The 14,769-nt window shown below is 39.7% G+C and overlaps 1 protein-coding gene across 1 annotated transcript in view; it reads left to right on the forward strand.

Annotated features, from left to right (window-relative positions):
• LOC129551813 (membrane cofactor protein-like) overlaps nucleotides 1–14,537 on the forward strand; it is a 39,820-nt gene extending 25,283 nt beyond the window's left edge. The window contains exons 6-7 of the mRNA XM_088845020.1: nucleotides 13,544–13,726; nucleotides 14,434–14,537. Of these exons, the coding sequence (XP_088701146.1) occupies nucleotides 13,544–13,726; nucleotides 14,434–14,537 (287 nt within the window). The remainder of the gene's footprint in view (nucleotides 1–13,543; nucleotides 13,727–14,433) is intronic.
• The last annotated feature ends 232 nt before the right edge of the window (nucleotides 14,538–14,769 follow it).

The following is a 14,769-nucleotide window of genomic DNA, read 5'->3' on the forward strand; positions in this document are numbered from 1 at the left end:
CGTGGCTTAAGAAATAAGAAAGTTTTGTCTTGTAATATAAGACTTCTGAGAGTTCAGGCTACAGGAACATTGAAAGACTAACCTTCTCACTGATAAGATTGTTAAAGTTTGGACAAAGCTTATTTTAACAACTTCACGTTAACTAAAAGTAGAGAGACACGGGATGGGATGTGACTCTTGACAAAGGATCCACTGAATGATAGCAAAATATTTATTTTTCCCCAGTGTACATGGGACATTCTGTAATATCATTTTTAGGTAATATTTTTAACATATTTATTTCCAAAATATTGAAACTAGTACCAGTACGTTAACCTGATCACAATGGGATGAATGTAGAAATCAAACCAAATACTTGAAAAGTGGGCAAGACACTTTTAAGTAACCCATGAGTCAAAGAAGCAGTCACAAGGGCAATAGAAACTGGTTTTAATTGATTAAAAATGAATAGCATATTAGTATACCAAAATTTGCAGGATACAGAAAAAGTTTTGCAAAAGTTTTGCTCAGAGGATATTTATAATGTGAAATACTTACGTTGGAAAAACAGAAAAGTCTCAAATCAGTCATCTATGCTTCTGCCATTAGATGTTAAAAAAGAAGAGCAAATTAAATCTAGAACAAGAAAACAAAAGGAAATAATAAAATTGGAGAACCATGAAATTGAAAAGAGAAACATAACAGAGATAATCAAAGAAATCAGCCTGGTTTTTGGAGAATATGGATACAATAGATAAATCCATACAGTCGGACAGGAAAACGATAAAATCACCAATACCAAGATTGAAAAGGAGAACATCATAAAATGTCCTGTAGACGTTTAAAGCATAATAAGGAAAAAAAAAAACCACTATATGCCTATACATTTGACAACTTAAACCTTCTCACAGAGAGTACTGCAAACCATGTATCCTTATTGAACTCTACCAAACATTTAAGCAATAAATAATGGCAGTCCTACACAAAGCCACTGGGCCTCCCCAGTGGCTCAGCAGTAAAGAATCTGCCTGCAGTGCAGAAGTGTCAGGGGCTACAGCTTCCATCCCTGGGTTGGGAAGATCCCCTTGAGGAGGGCATGGCAACTCACTCTAGTATTCTTGCCTGGAGAATCCTATGGACAGAGGAGCCTGAGGGGCTACAGTCCATGGAGTCACAAAGAGTTGGACACGACTGAAATGACTTAGCATGAACACACAAACACAAAGCCTTAAAAAAACACAAGAGGAGAGAATCTTTCACAATTCATTTCAAGAACAGCATTGCCCTGATGCAAAAACCAGGTGTATAACATAATGATTCCACATTTACATATATAACAAGCTGATCACCATGATGTCTAGTTCCCGTCTGTCACCATTTAAAATAAGTACAGAATTGTTGACTGTATTGTCTGGTCTGTGTATCATAACCTCATAACTTATTTATTTTATAGCTAGAAGATTTTGCATTTTAATCCACTTATTTTCCTCCTCTTTCCAGCCACCTCCTCTCTGCCAATCACTAGTTCTCTGTATTCATGAATCTGTTTCCTTTTTATTAGCTTATTTGTTTTATTTTGTAAATCCCACATATGACTGAAATCACATGGTGTTTCTGACTGACTTATTTCACATTGCATAATTCCCACTATGTCATCAATGCTGTCGCAAATGGCAAGATTGCATTCTTTTTCTGACTAGGTAATATTCCATTTTATATGTACCATATCTTCTTTATTCATTATTCTATCAGGACACTTAGGTTGCTTTCATATCTTCAGTTCAGTTCAGTTCAGTCGCTCAGTCGTGTCCGACTCTTTGAGACCCCATGGACTGCAGCACGCCAGGCCTCCCTGTCCGTCACCAACTCCGGGAGTTCACTCAAACTCATGTCCATCGATTGCAAAAGAAAAAAAAAAAATGCTGTAATGAAAAACGGGCTGCACAAATCTTTTCGAATTAGTGTTTTCTTTGGGTTAATACCCAGAAGTGAAATTGCTGGATCACGTGGTAGTTCTGTTTTCCTCAGTCTGTGGCTCACTTTATTTATTCCTATACAGTATCTTTTGAAGCAAAATTTAGCTGTTCTTTAAATGTGTAATAGAATTCATCTGCGAACCCACGGGTCCTAGATTTTGTTTGCTGGAAATTATTTACTAATTCAATTTCATTACTAGTAATTGCTCTATCCCCAAATTTTCTATTTGGAGATGGCAATAGCACCCCACTCCAGTACCCTTGCCTGGGAAATTCCATGGACAGAGGCACCTGGTGGGCTGCAGTCCATGGGGTCGCTATGAGTCAGACATGACTGAGCGACTTCACTTTCACTTTTCACTTTCACACATTGGAGAAGGAAATGGCAACCCACTCCAGTGTTCTTGCCTGGAGAATCCCAGGGACTGGGGAGCCTGGTGGGCTGCCGTCTATGGGGTCGCACAGAGTCGGACACAACTGAAGCGGTTTAGCAGTAGCAGCAGCAGCATTTTCTATTTCTTCTTGACTCAGCATTGGCAGATATGTTTTTAGGAATTTATCCATTTATTTAAGGTTTTCCAATTTTGGATATATAATTATTCATAGTATTCTCTTATGATCCTTTGTATTTCTGTGGTATTGTTAGTAACTTCTCTTTTATTATTTATTTATTCAGATCCTTTCGTTTCTTGATGAGTATGGCTATATGTTTGTCAATTTTATCTTTTCAATGAGCCAACTCTTATTTTCACTGATTTTAAGTCTCAATTTCATTTATTTCCACTCTTTTCTTTATTATTTTAATCTGCCACAAACTTGCAGAGAGGGTTGTTCTATTTTTTGTATATAGGTGTAAATTTAGATTGTTTACTTGAGATTATTCTTGTTCTTAAGGTAGACCTATATGGCTACAAACTTCTGTCTTAGAACAGTTTTTCCTGTGTTATGTAGATTTGGAATGGATTGTTTCTATTTTCGTTAGTCTTAAGATATCTTTTATTTCCTTTTTAATTTCTTCAGTGAACTACTGATAGTTGAGTAACATGGTTTTTTTGGTCCCCATGTGTTTTTTAGCCATTTTTCTTCTGATAGTTGATTTGTAGTTTCATACTATCATGGCTGTAAGAGATGTTGGACCACAGATTCAAATGTAAAACCTAAACTGTAAGACTTATGAGAAGACAGGAAATATGTATGAGTTAGGAGAAGGCAATGGCAAGCCACTCCAGTACTCTTGCCTAGAAAATCCCATGGACGGAGGAGCCTGGGGGGCTGCAGTCCATGGAGTCGCTACAAGTCAGGCATGACTGAGCAACTTCACTTTCACTTTCACACATTGGAGAAGGAAATGGCAACCCACTTCAGTGTTCTTGCCTGGAGAATCCCAGGGATGGGGGGCCTGGTGGACTGCCGTCTGTGGGGTCACACAGAGTCGGACACGACTGAAGTGACTTAGCAGCAGCAGCAGCAGCAGAGATTTCTTCAAAAACCTAAAAGCATTATTCTTTAAAGACAGAAACAAAAAACAAACAAAAAAAAAGAGTGGATTTCCTAAAAACTGAGAACTTCTCTCAAACACACTGTTTGAAGAAAGAAAAAACTTGTCACAGACTGGGAGAAAATATTTGTCAGGAACATTTCTGAATGGACTTCTAGCTATGATGTATAAACAACTCTCAAGACACAATAAGAAGAAAGCAGCCCAGTTTACAAAAAAAGGAGTAACATATTTGTATAGAATTTTTCCCACCAAAGAAGAATGTGGATGTTAAAAAAAGTACATGAAACATTGCTCAATATCATTAGTAATAACAGAAATGTAGTTTAAAACCATAAGAACTTATTAGAATGCCTGAAATTAAAAAGAAAAAAGTAACAATTCCATGTTTTGGTGATGATATGTTATATTTGGGACTCTGATAACATTGCTGATAAGAATGCAAGAGGTATGACCGTTTGGAACACAATTTAGCAACTTCTCATACAATTAAACATATACTCAAGGTATAATTCAGCTGCTGCTGCTAAGTCACTTCAGCCGTGTCCGACTCTGTGTGACCCCACAGACGGAAGCCCACCAGGCTCCCCCGTCCCTGGGATTCTCCAGGCAAGAACACTGGAGTGGGCTGCCATTTCCTTCTCCAATGTGTGAAAGTGAAAAGGGAAAGTGAAGTCGCTCAGTCGTGTCCGACCCCTAGCGACCCCACGGACTGCAGCCTACCAGGCTCCCCCCTCCCTGGGATTCTCCAGGCAGGAGCACTGGAGCGGGCGCCATTGCCTTCTCCGATAATTCAGCTCCCCAGGGTAAAATGAAAACATGTACACATAAAATCTGCATGAGAATATTCATAGTATCCTTAGTCGTAATCATCCTATACTGGAAACAATTCATATGTCTTTGAACTGGTAAATGGAGGAACATCATTGGTACATACATACATATACTCTGCAGGAGGGGATGATGAGCTTTTAATTCAGATAACAGGAATGAATCTCAAATGCATTGTCCTAAGGAAGTCAAACTCAGAGGCTGTGATTCCGTATGACATTCTGGAAAAGTGACACTATTGTGGTCACTCAGTTGTGTCTGACTCTATAAGACACCATGGACTGCAGCATGCTAGGCTTCCCTGTCCTTCACTATCTTGTGGAGCTTGCTCAGACTCATGTCCATTGAGTCAGTGATGCTATTCAATCATCTTGTCCTCTGTCGTCCGTCTCCCTATTCCTCCTGCCTTCAGTCTTTCTGAGCATCAGGGTTGTTTCCAATGAGCCGGCGCTTTGCATCAGGTGGCCAAATTATTAAGCTTCAGCTTCAGCGTCAGTCCTTCTAATGAATATTCAGGGTTGAGTTCGTTTACAATGACTGGTTTGATCTCTTTGCTATCCAAAGGACTCTCAAGAGTCTATTCCAACACCATACAGTTTAAAAGCATAATTCTTTGGTGCTCAGCCTTCCTTATGGTCCAACTCTCACATCCATATATGACTATTGGAAAAACCATACCTTTGACTAGACGGACCTTTGTTGGCAAAGTAATGTCTCAGCTTTTTAATACGTGGTCTAGGTGTGTCATAGCTTTTCTTCCAAGGAGGAACATCTTTTAATTTCATGGCCGCAGTCACCATCTGCAGTGATTTTGGAGCCCAAGAAGATAAACCCCATCACTGCTTCCATTGTTTCCCCATCTATTTGCCATGAAGTGATGGGACCAGATGCCATGATGTTCATTTTATAAGTGTTTGAGTTTTAAGCCATTTTTTCCACTCTCCTCTTCCACCTTCATCAAGAGGCTCTTTGGTTCCTCTTTAATTTATGCCTTAAGGGTGGTGTCATCTGCATATCTGAGGTTATTGATATTTCTCCCAGCAATCTTGATTCCAGCTTGTGCTTCATTCACCCCAGGATTTATCATGATGTCCTCTGCATATAAGTTAAATAAGCACAGTGATAATATACAGCCTTGACGTACTCCTTTTCCTATTTGGAACCAGTCCATTCTTCCATGTCCAGTTCTAACTGTTCCTCCTTGACCTGCACACAGGTTTCTCAGGAGGCAGGTAAGGTGGTCTGGTATTCCCATCTCTTTAAGAATTTTTCACAGTTTGTTGTGATCCACATAGTCAAAGGCTTTGGTGTAGACAATAAAGCATAAGTAGATGTTTTTCTGAAACTCTTGTCCTATTTCAGTGATCCAGTGGATCTTGGCAATTTGATCACTGCTTCATTTGCCTTTTCTAAATCCAGCTTGAACATCTGGAAGTTCTCGGTTCATGTACTGTTGTAGGCTCACTTGGAGAATAATGAGCATTACTTTGCTAGCCTGTGGAATGAGTGCAGTTGTGCATTAATTTGAGCATTCTTTGTCATTTCCCTTCTTTGAGATTGGAATGAAAACTGACCTTTTCCAGTCCTGTGGCCACTGCTGAGTTTTCCAAATTTGTTGGCATATTGAGTGCAGCACTTAACAGCATCATCTTTTAGGATTTTAAGTAGCTTAACTGAAATTCCATCTCCTCCACTAGCTTTGTTCATAGTGATGCTTCCTAAAACCCACTTCACTTCACACTCCAAGATGTCTGACTCTAGGTGAGTGATCACACCATCATGGTTATCTGGGTCATTAAGATCTTTTTAGTACAGGTCTTCTGTGTATTCTCTCCACCTCTTCTTAATATCGTCTGCTTCTGTTATGTCTGTACTGTTTCTGTCCTTTATTGTGCCCATCTTTGCATGAAATATTCCCTTGGTATCTCTAATTTCCTTGAAGAGATCTCTAATCTTTCTCATTCTATTGTTTTCTTCTATTTCTTTACCTTGATCACTGAGGAAAGCTTTCTTATCTCTCCTTGTTAGTCTTTAGAACTCTGTTTTCACATGGGTATATCTTTCCTTTTCTCCTTTGCCTTTCACTTTTCTTCTTTTCTCAGCTATTTGTAAGGGCTCCTCAGAGAACTATTTTGCCTTTTTGCATTTCTTTTCCTTGTGGATGGTTTTGATCACCACCTCCTGTACAATGAAACGAACCATAGTTCTTCAGGCACTCTATCAGATATGATTCCTTGAATCTGTCACTTCCACTGTATAATTGTAAGGTATTTGATATAGGTCATACCCGAATGGTCTAGTGGTTTTCCCTACTTTCTTCAATTTAGGTCTGAATTTTGCAATAAGGCGTTCATGACCTGAGCCACAGCCAGCTCTTGGTCTTTTTTTTTTTTGCTGACTGTATAAAGCTTCTCCATCTTTGGCTTCAAATAATATAATCAGTCAGTATTGACTATCTCTTTACAGCACCGGACCTTGCATCTATCATCGGTCACATCCACAACTGGGTATTGGTTTTGCTTTTGCTCCATCCCTTTATTCCTTCTAGAGTTACTTCTCCACTGATCTCCAGTAGCATACTGGGCACGTACCGACTTGGGGAATTCCTCATTCAGTATCCTATCATTTTGCCCTTTGAAACTGTTCATGGGGTTCTCAAGGCAAGTATACTGAAGTGGTTTGCCATTCTCTTCTTCAGTGGACCACGTTCGGCTGTGGTCCATGTGATCAGATCAACTAGTTTCCTGTGATTATGATTTCAGTGTGTCTGCCCTCTGATGCCCCCTCGCAATACCTACCGTCTTATTTGGATTTCTCTTACCTTGGTCGTGGAAAATCTCTTCACAGCCGCTCCAGCAAAGTGCAGCCGCCGTACCTTACCTTGGATGTTAGGTCCATGAATCAAGGCAAATTGGAAGTGGTCAAACAGGAGATGGCAAGAGTGAACGTAGACATTCTAGGAATCAGTGAATTAAAATGGACTTAAATGGGTGAATTTAACTCAGATGACCATTATATCTACTACTGTGGGCAGGAATCTCTTAGAAGAAATGGAGTAGCCATCATGGTCAACAAAAGAGTCCAAAATGCAGTACTTGGATGCAATCTTAAAAACGACAGAATGATTTCTGTTCGTTTCCAAGGCAAACCATTCAATATTACAGTAATCCAGGCCTATGCCCCAACCAGTAACGCTGAAGAAGCCGAAGTTGAATGGTTCTATGAAGACCTACAAGACCTTCTAGAACTAACACCCAAAAAAGATGTCCTTTTCATTATAGGGGACTGGAATGCAAAAGTAGGAAGTCAAGAAACACCTGGAGTAACTGGCAAATTTGGCCTTGGAGCACAGAATGAAGCAGGGCAAAGGCTAATAGAGTTTTGTCAAGAGAACGCACTGGTCATAGCAAACACCCTCTTCCAACAACACAAGAGAAGACTCTACACATGGACATCACCAGATGGTCAACACCGAAATCAGATTGATTATATTCTTTGCAGCCAAAGATGGAGAAGCTGTATACAGTTAGCAAAAACAAGACCAGGAGCTGACTGTGGCTCAGATCATGAACTGCTTATTGCCAAATTCAGACTTAAATTGAAGAAAGTAGGGAAAACCACTAGACCATTCAGATATGACCTAAATCAAATCCCTTATGATTATACAGTGGAAGTGAGAAATAGATTTAAGGGACTAGATCTGATAGATAGAGTGCCTGATGAACTCTGAACGGAGGTTCGTGACATTGTACAGGAGACAGGGACTAAGACCATCCCCATGGAAAAGAAATGCAAAAAAGCAAAATGGCTGTCTGAGGAGGCCTTACAAATAGCTGTGAAAAGAAGAGAAGTGAAAAGCAAAGGAGAAAAGGAAAGATATAAGCATCTGAATGCAGAGTTCCAAAGAATAGCAAGGAGAGATAAGAAAGCCTTCCTCAGTGATCAATGCAAAGAAATAGAGGAAAACAACAGAATAGGAAAAACAAGAGATCTCTTCAAGAAAATTAGAGATTCCAAGGGAACATTTCATGCAAAGATGGGCTTGATAAAGGACAGAAATGGTATGGACCTAACAGAAGCAGAAGATATTAAGAAGAGGTGGCAAGAATACACAGAAGAACTGGACAAAAAAGATCTTCATGAGCAAGATAGTCACGATAACGTGATCACTGACCTAGAGCCAGACATCTTGGAATGTGAAGTCAAGTGGGCCTTAGAAAGCATCACTACGAACAAAGCTAGTGGAGGTGATGGAATTCCAGTTGAGCTATTTCAAATCTTGAAAGGTGATGCTGTGAAAGTGCTGCACTCAATATGCCAGCAAATTTGGAAAACTCAGCAGTGGCCACAGGACTGGAAAAGGTCAGTCTTCATTCCAGTCCCAAAGAAGGCAATGCCAAAGAATGCTCAAACTACTGCACAATTGCACTCATCTCACACGCTAGTAAAGTCATGCTCAAAATTCTCCAAGCCAGGCTTCAGCAATATGTGAACCATGAACTTCCAGATGTTCAAGCAGGTTTTAGAAAAGGCAGAGGCACCAGAGATCAAATTGCCAACATCCGCTGGATCATGGAGATAGCAAGAGAGTTCCAGAAGAGCATCTATTTCTGCTTCATTGACTATGCCAAAGCCTTTGACTGTGTGGATCACAATAAACTGTGGAAGATCCTGAAAGAGATGGGCATACCAGACCACCTGACCTGCCTCTTGAGAAACCTGTATGCAGGTCAGGAAGCAACAGTTAGAACTGTACATGGAACAACAGACTGGTTCCAAATAGGAAAAGGAGTGGTCAAGGCTGTATATTGTCACCCTGCTTATTTAACTTATATGCAGAGTACATCATGAGGAACGCTGGGCTGGAAGAAGCACAAGCTGGAATTAAGATTGCTGGGAGAAATATCAATAATCTCAGATATGCAGATGACACTACCGTTATGGCAGAAAGTGAAGAGGAACTCAAAAGCCTCTTGATGAAAGTGAAAGAGGAGAGTGAAAAGGTTGGCTTGAAGCTCAACATTCCGAAAACAAAGATCATGGCATCTGGTCCCATCACTTCATGGGAAATAGATGGAAAAACAGTGGAAACAGTGTCAGACTTTATTTTTTTGGGCTCCAAAATCACTGCAGATGCTGATTGCAGCCATGAAATTAAAAGATGCTTACTCCTTGGAAGGAAAGTTATGACTAACCTTGATAATATATTAAAAAGCAGAGACATTACTTTGCCAACAAAGGTCCGTCTAGTCAAGGCTATGGTCTTTCCCGTGGTCATGTATGGATGTGAGAGTTGGACTGTGAAGAAAGCTGATCGCCGAAGAATTGATGCTTTTGAACTGTGGTGTTGGAGAAGACTCTTGAGAGTCCCTTGGACTGCAAGGAGATCCAACCAGTCCATTCTAAAGGAGATCAATCCTGGGTGTTCATTGGAAGGACTGATGCTAAAGCTGAAACTGCAATACTTTGGCCACTTCATGCGACGAGTTGACTCACTGGAAAAGACTCTGATGCTGGGAAAGGTTGGGGGCGGGAGGAGAAGGGGACGACAGAGAATGAGATGGCTGGATGGCATCACCGACTCTGTGGACATGAGTTTGAGTGAACTCAGGGAGTTGGTGATGGACAGGGAGGCCTGGTGTGCTGTGATTCATGGGGTCGCGGAGAGTCGGACACGACTGAGCGACAGAACTGAACTGAACTGAACTGATTGACTATCTGGTGATACCCATGTGTAGAGCTGTCTCTTGTGTTGTTGGAAGAGGGTGTTTGCCATGACCCGTGCATTCTCTTGGCAAAACTCTGTTAGACTTTGCTCTGCTTCATTCTGTACTCCAAGCCCAAGCTTGTCTGTTACTCCAGGTATCTCTTGACTTCCTACTTTTGCATTCCAGTCCCCTATGATGAAAAGGATGTATCTTTTTTTGGTGTTAGTTCTAGAAGGTCTTGTAGGTCTTCATAGAACCATTCAGCTTCCGTTTCTTTGGCATTAGTGGTTGGGGCCTAGACTTGGATTACTGTGGTATTGAATGGTTTGCCTTGGAAATGAACAGAGATCATTCTGTCATTTTTGAGATTGCACCCAAGTACTGCATTTCAGACTCTTTTGTTGACTATGAGGACTATTCCATTTCTTCTAAGAGATTCTTGCCCACAGTAGTAGATATAATGTTCTTCTGAATTAAATTTCCCTTTCCAGTCCATTTTCTTTCACTGATTCCTAAATTGTCGATGTTTACTCTTGCTGTCTCCTGTTTGACCACTTCCAATTTACCTTGATTCATGGACCTAACGTTCCAGGTTCCTGTGCAATATTGTTCTTACAGCATCAGACTTTACTTTCAGCACCAGTCACATCCACTACTGGGCACTGTTTCTGCTTTGCCTCAGCCTCTTCATTCGTTCTGGAGCTATTTCTGTTTTTCTCCAGTAGCATATCAGGCACCTGATGACCAAACAAAACTATAGGGATAGAAAATTGATCAGTGGTAGGCTGGTTGAGAAAGGCAGAGTTATTGGTGGGCATCATTTACAAAGTGGCATGAAGAAATTTGTGGGGGTGGTATGGAAACTTTCTGTGTCTTTATTGTATTGGTAATACATGATTATTTGCATGTATTAAACAGCAAGCAGTTGTACACTTTTACTGTTTAACTGTATCTAATGCAGTTAAAACTCAACATTCAGAAAACTAAGATCATGGCATCCGGCCCCATCACTTCATGGCAAATAGATGGGGAAACAATGGAAACAGTAAGAGAATTTATTTTTGTTGGGGGGGGGTTCCAAAATCACTGCAGATGGTGACTGCAGCCATGAATTTAAAAGACACTTGCTCCTTGGACGAAAAGCTATGACCAACCTAGACAACATATTAAAAAGCAGAGACATTACTTTGCCAACAAAGGTCCATCTAGTCAAAGCTATGGTTTCTCCAGTGGTCTATGTATGTATGTGAGAGTTGGACTATAAAGAAGGCTGAGAGAAGAAAAATTGATGCTTTTGAACTGTGGTGTTGGAGAAGATTCTTGAGAGTCCCTTGGACTGCAAGGAGATCCAACCAGTCCATCCTAAAGGAGATCAGTCCTGGGTATTCATTGGAAGGACTGATGCTGAAGCTGAAACTCCAATACTTTGGCCACCTGATGCAAAGAATTGATTCATTTGAAAAGACCCTGATGCTGGGAAAGATTGAAGGCAGGAGGAGAAGGGGACGACAGAGAATGAGATGGTTGGACAGCATCACCGACTCAATGGACATGAGTTAGTTTGAGTAAGCTCTGGGAGTTGGTGATGGACGGAGGAGTCTGGCATGCTGCAGTCCAAGGTGTCACAAAGAGTCGGCCACGACTGAGCGACTAAACTGAATGGAAACCTAACAACGAAAATCATTAGCACAAGTATCAGCAGTGTCGCACAGCAGAGAAAAGATCAGTGAGCCTGAAATCCATACTATACAAATGTAACATGATTTCAAAAGAAATATTACATGAGAGAGAGAGAAACTTACGCACCTGTGGAAGAGTAGCAACCAGTAAACGTACATGTAATTAGAGCGTCATAGTAAAAGAACAGTATAGACAATTATTTGTCTGTCTGTTTTATGTTGGAGTATAGTTGCTTTACAATGTTGTGTTAGTTTCTGCTGTATGGCAGTGTGAATCAGATATATGTGTGTGTGTGTGTATATATCCACATATATATCCCTATTTTTTAGATATTCTTCCCATTTACATCACCCAGAGCATTGAGTAGAGTTCCCTTTGTTATACTGGAGTTTCTCATTTGTTATCTTTTGTATACATAGTAGAGTATATATGTCAATCCCCATCTCCCAATTCATCCCACCCTGTTTTCCCTCTGGTACCCATAAGTTTGTTCTCTATTTATTTTATTCTCTATTATTTGAATTTGATCCACAACACTCACCCCAGAGATCCACCCCAGGGAATTCATTGACCCTAGCAGGATAAATAAATTCTGGAAATTTACCAAAGAATCCCCATTAGACTAAAAACAAAAGAAAAAGCTGCCAGTCAGAGGCAGAAAGAGCATATTACATTCTTCCTTCCTCACCTCAAAGAAAGAGTAGCAGCTGACTTCTCTCAAGAAACTGTAAAGAACAGAAGACAGCAGCTTCTGCTAATGTGCTGAAAGAAAGATAAAGCACTTATCCTAGAATTCCCTCTCAAGGAGGAATCTTTCAGAACTGAAGCTGAAATAAATGAAAACAGTTTCAGATAAAGAAGAGCTAAGAGAATTTGTCATTAGACAACCTGAACTAAAAGAATTGATAAGTTCTCCTGGCTGAACAAAAATTATACCTAATGAAAATTCAGATCCACAGGAAAGGAGAAAACATCTTTCTGGCTTAAAAGGCTATATTTCTGGCCCTCGTCTATTGCTCAGATTAATCTCATAAAACGTTCTCTTGAACTCACTGCCCTGCCCAGGGTTTTTTCAGATTTGTTTTGTTTCCAAATTCTACAAAATCCATTAGCAGATCTGAAGTCAATCTAGAGGGCCCTGACCTTTAAGTTAATTCTGGAGATGTAGAGTAGAATGGAATATACCACAATACACTGTTGTGAGTGCTAAATATTAACTTCTAGCATTATCTCGGGCATATGTGCTTGCATACTGGTTTAACACTTAAAATGTGTTGATCTATGGGTTTACAATCCAAAATGTTTGGAAAACACTGCCCTAACTCTACTGACCTTTGTATTTCTTGAACATCCCAGTTCCTGTATGTTGTTGCCAGCTGAGAACTATTTCCTCTTTTTTTCTTAATGGCTAGCTTCTTTTCAACTTTTAAATTTGTACTCAAGTATTACCTTCTCAAAAAAGTCGTTACTATCTTTCTAAAAGAACATGGTACTGTAATTAGTGTCAGCGTGACCTGAAAAAAATCCTAGAGCTAAAGAACATCAAAAGTCATTTTTGAACTTACCCTGAGTTTGTATCTGGTAGTCAGACCTTTCTCAATACATGTCAGTACTGGAAAAAAATGTAGGAAAGCCAAAAACTATTATGATAGACTGTTTTGGTAGAAAAACATTATTAGATTTCTCTACATCTGTTTCCCTGGAATCCAAATGCACAGAGTCTTGTGTTGTTTTATTTATGTTTTTTCAATTAACATCTTGCCTTTCATTCCTCATTTCTTCCTTTCTACTAGAAGTTATTATTTGCACTAGATATTTGGTCTTATATGAAAGTAGGCTTTCAGTAATTATGGAATTTCATCACTTTTCAGTGGTCAAATGTGACTATCCAATCGTCCAATATGGATCAATAGTATCAGGATTTAGAGGAAAATATTACTACAATGTGCAAGTTGTATTTCGGTGTCATGATGGTTTTTACCTTCAGGGGAGTAACATAATTGTCTGTGGTGCAAACGGTACTTGGGAGCCCGAGCTGCCAAAGTGTACTAAAGGTATGAAGTTGTCTGTTTCCTTTTTCTTTTTTAAAAGATTTTATTTTTTCCACAATAGATTTCAATGATATAGAGCAATTGGAAAGGAACAGTTTTAGTACTTATGTCTGTCTTATATTCAATTCCATGTTACATGTTTGACTTCTAATTCACAAAGAAACTTGTTTTGATTTTCCTTTTATAGACTCTAAGCATGTTGCATACATCACACAGATGCGTAAATTTCTCTTGTTCAGCATCTTTACATGTAAAATGGATCGCAAACATTTTTTAGTGTAAATTAGGAAATGACAACCCACTCCAGTGTTCTTGCCTGGAGAATCCCAGGGATGGGGGAGCCTGGTGGGCTGCCATCTTTGGGGTCGCACAGAGTCGGACATGACTGAAGTGACTTAGCAAAGTGTTAGTAGCTCAGTTGTGTCCAACTTTTTGCAACCCCATGATGGACTGTAGCCCACCAGGCTCCCCTGTCCATGGAATACTCCAAGTAAGAATACAGGGGATCTTTCCGATCCAGGGATTGAGCCCTGGTTTGCACTGCAAGCAGATTCTTTACCATCTGAGCCACCAGGGAAGCCCGAATTAAAACATGTGCATTTTTACCTAAATAAGTATGAAAAGCATAATTCATATAAGTGAATATTAGTAGAAAGCAATAAATCCCAAGTAATTAAATGAGTTTGTATATTTTTTTGTTTGTTTTCCAGAAGCAGTTGCTACCACTACGGTGTCTACAACTTCCAGTGCGTCAGGTTTCATAAAGTCCTGCTTATATTTGTCCATATCCTTTAAATTCCTTGTGATTTTCTAAAATCCTTTAAATGTCTGGTGATTTCCTTTCACTGGAACTTTTGGTAATAAAAGGAAGAAGAATGCATTTATAGCCATTTTTGCTATTATACTTAGTAAATCTAAAATTACAGGTCATAGTCCACAGATATAAACAGGTTTGTAAACTTAGGTAATTTATGTCAACTTGTTTACATACATGTGTAATGATTGAATGCCTTCTTCACTGTGTGATATTAAAGTTAACAGTGGGA

This window comes from Moschus berezovskii, chromosome 17 (assembly GCF_049115385.1).
Source record: "Moschus berezovskii isolate FMDL1 chromosome 17, NW_MosBer_1.0, whole genome shotgun sequence".
In the NCBI taxonomy this organism is placed as follows: Eukaryota; Metazoa; Chordata; class Mammalia; order Artiodactyla; family Moschidae; genus Moschus; species Moschus berezovskii.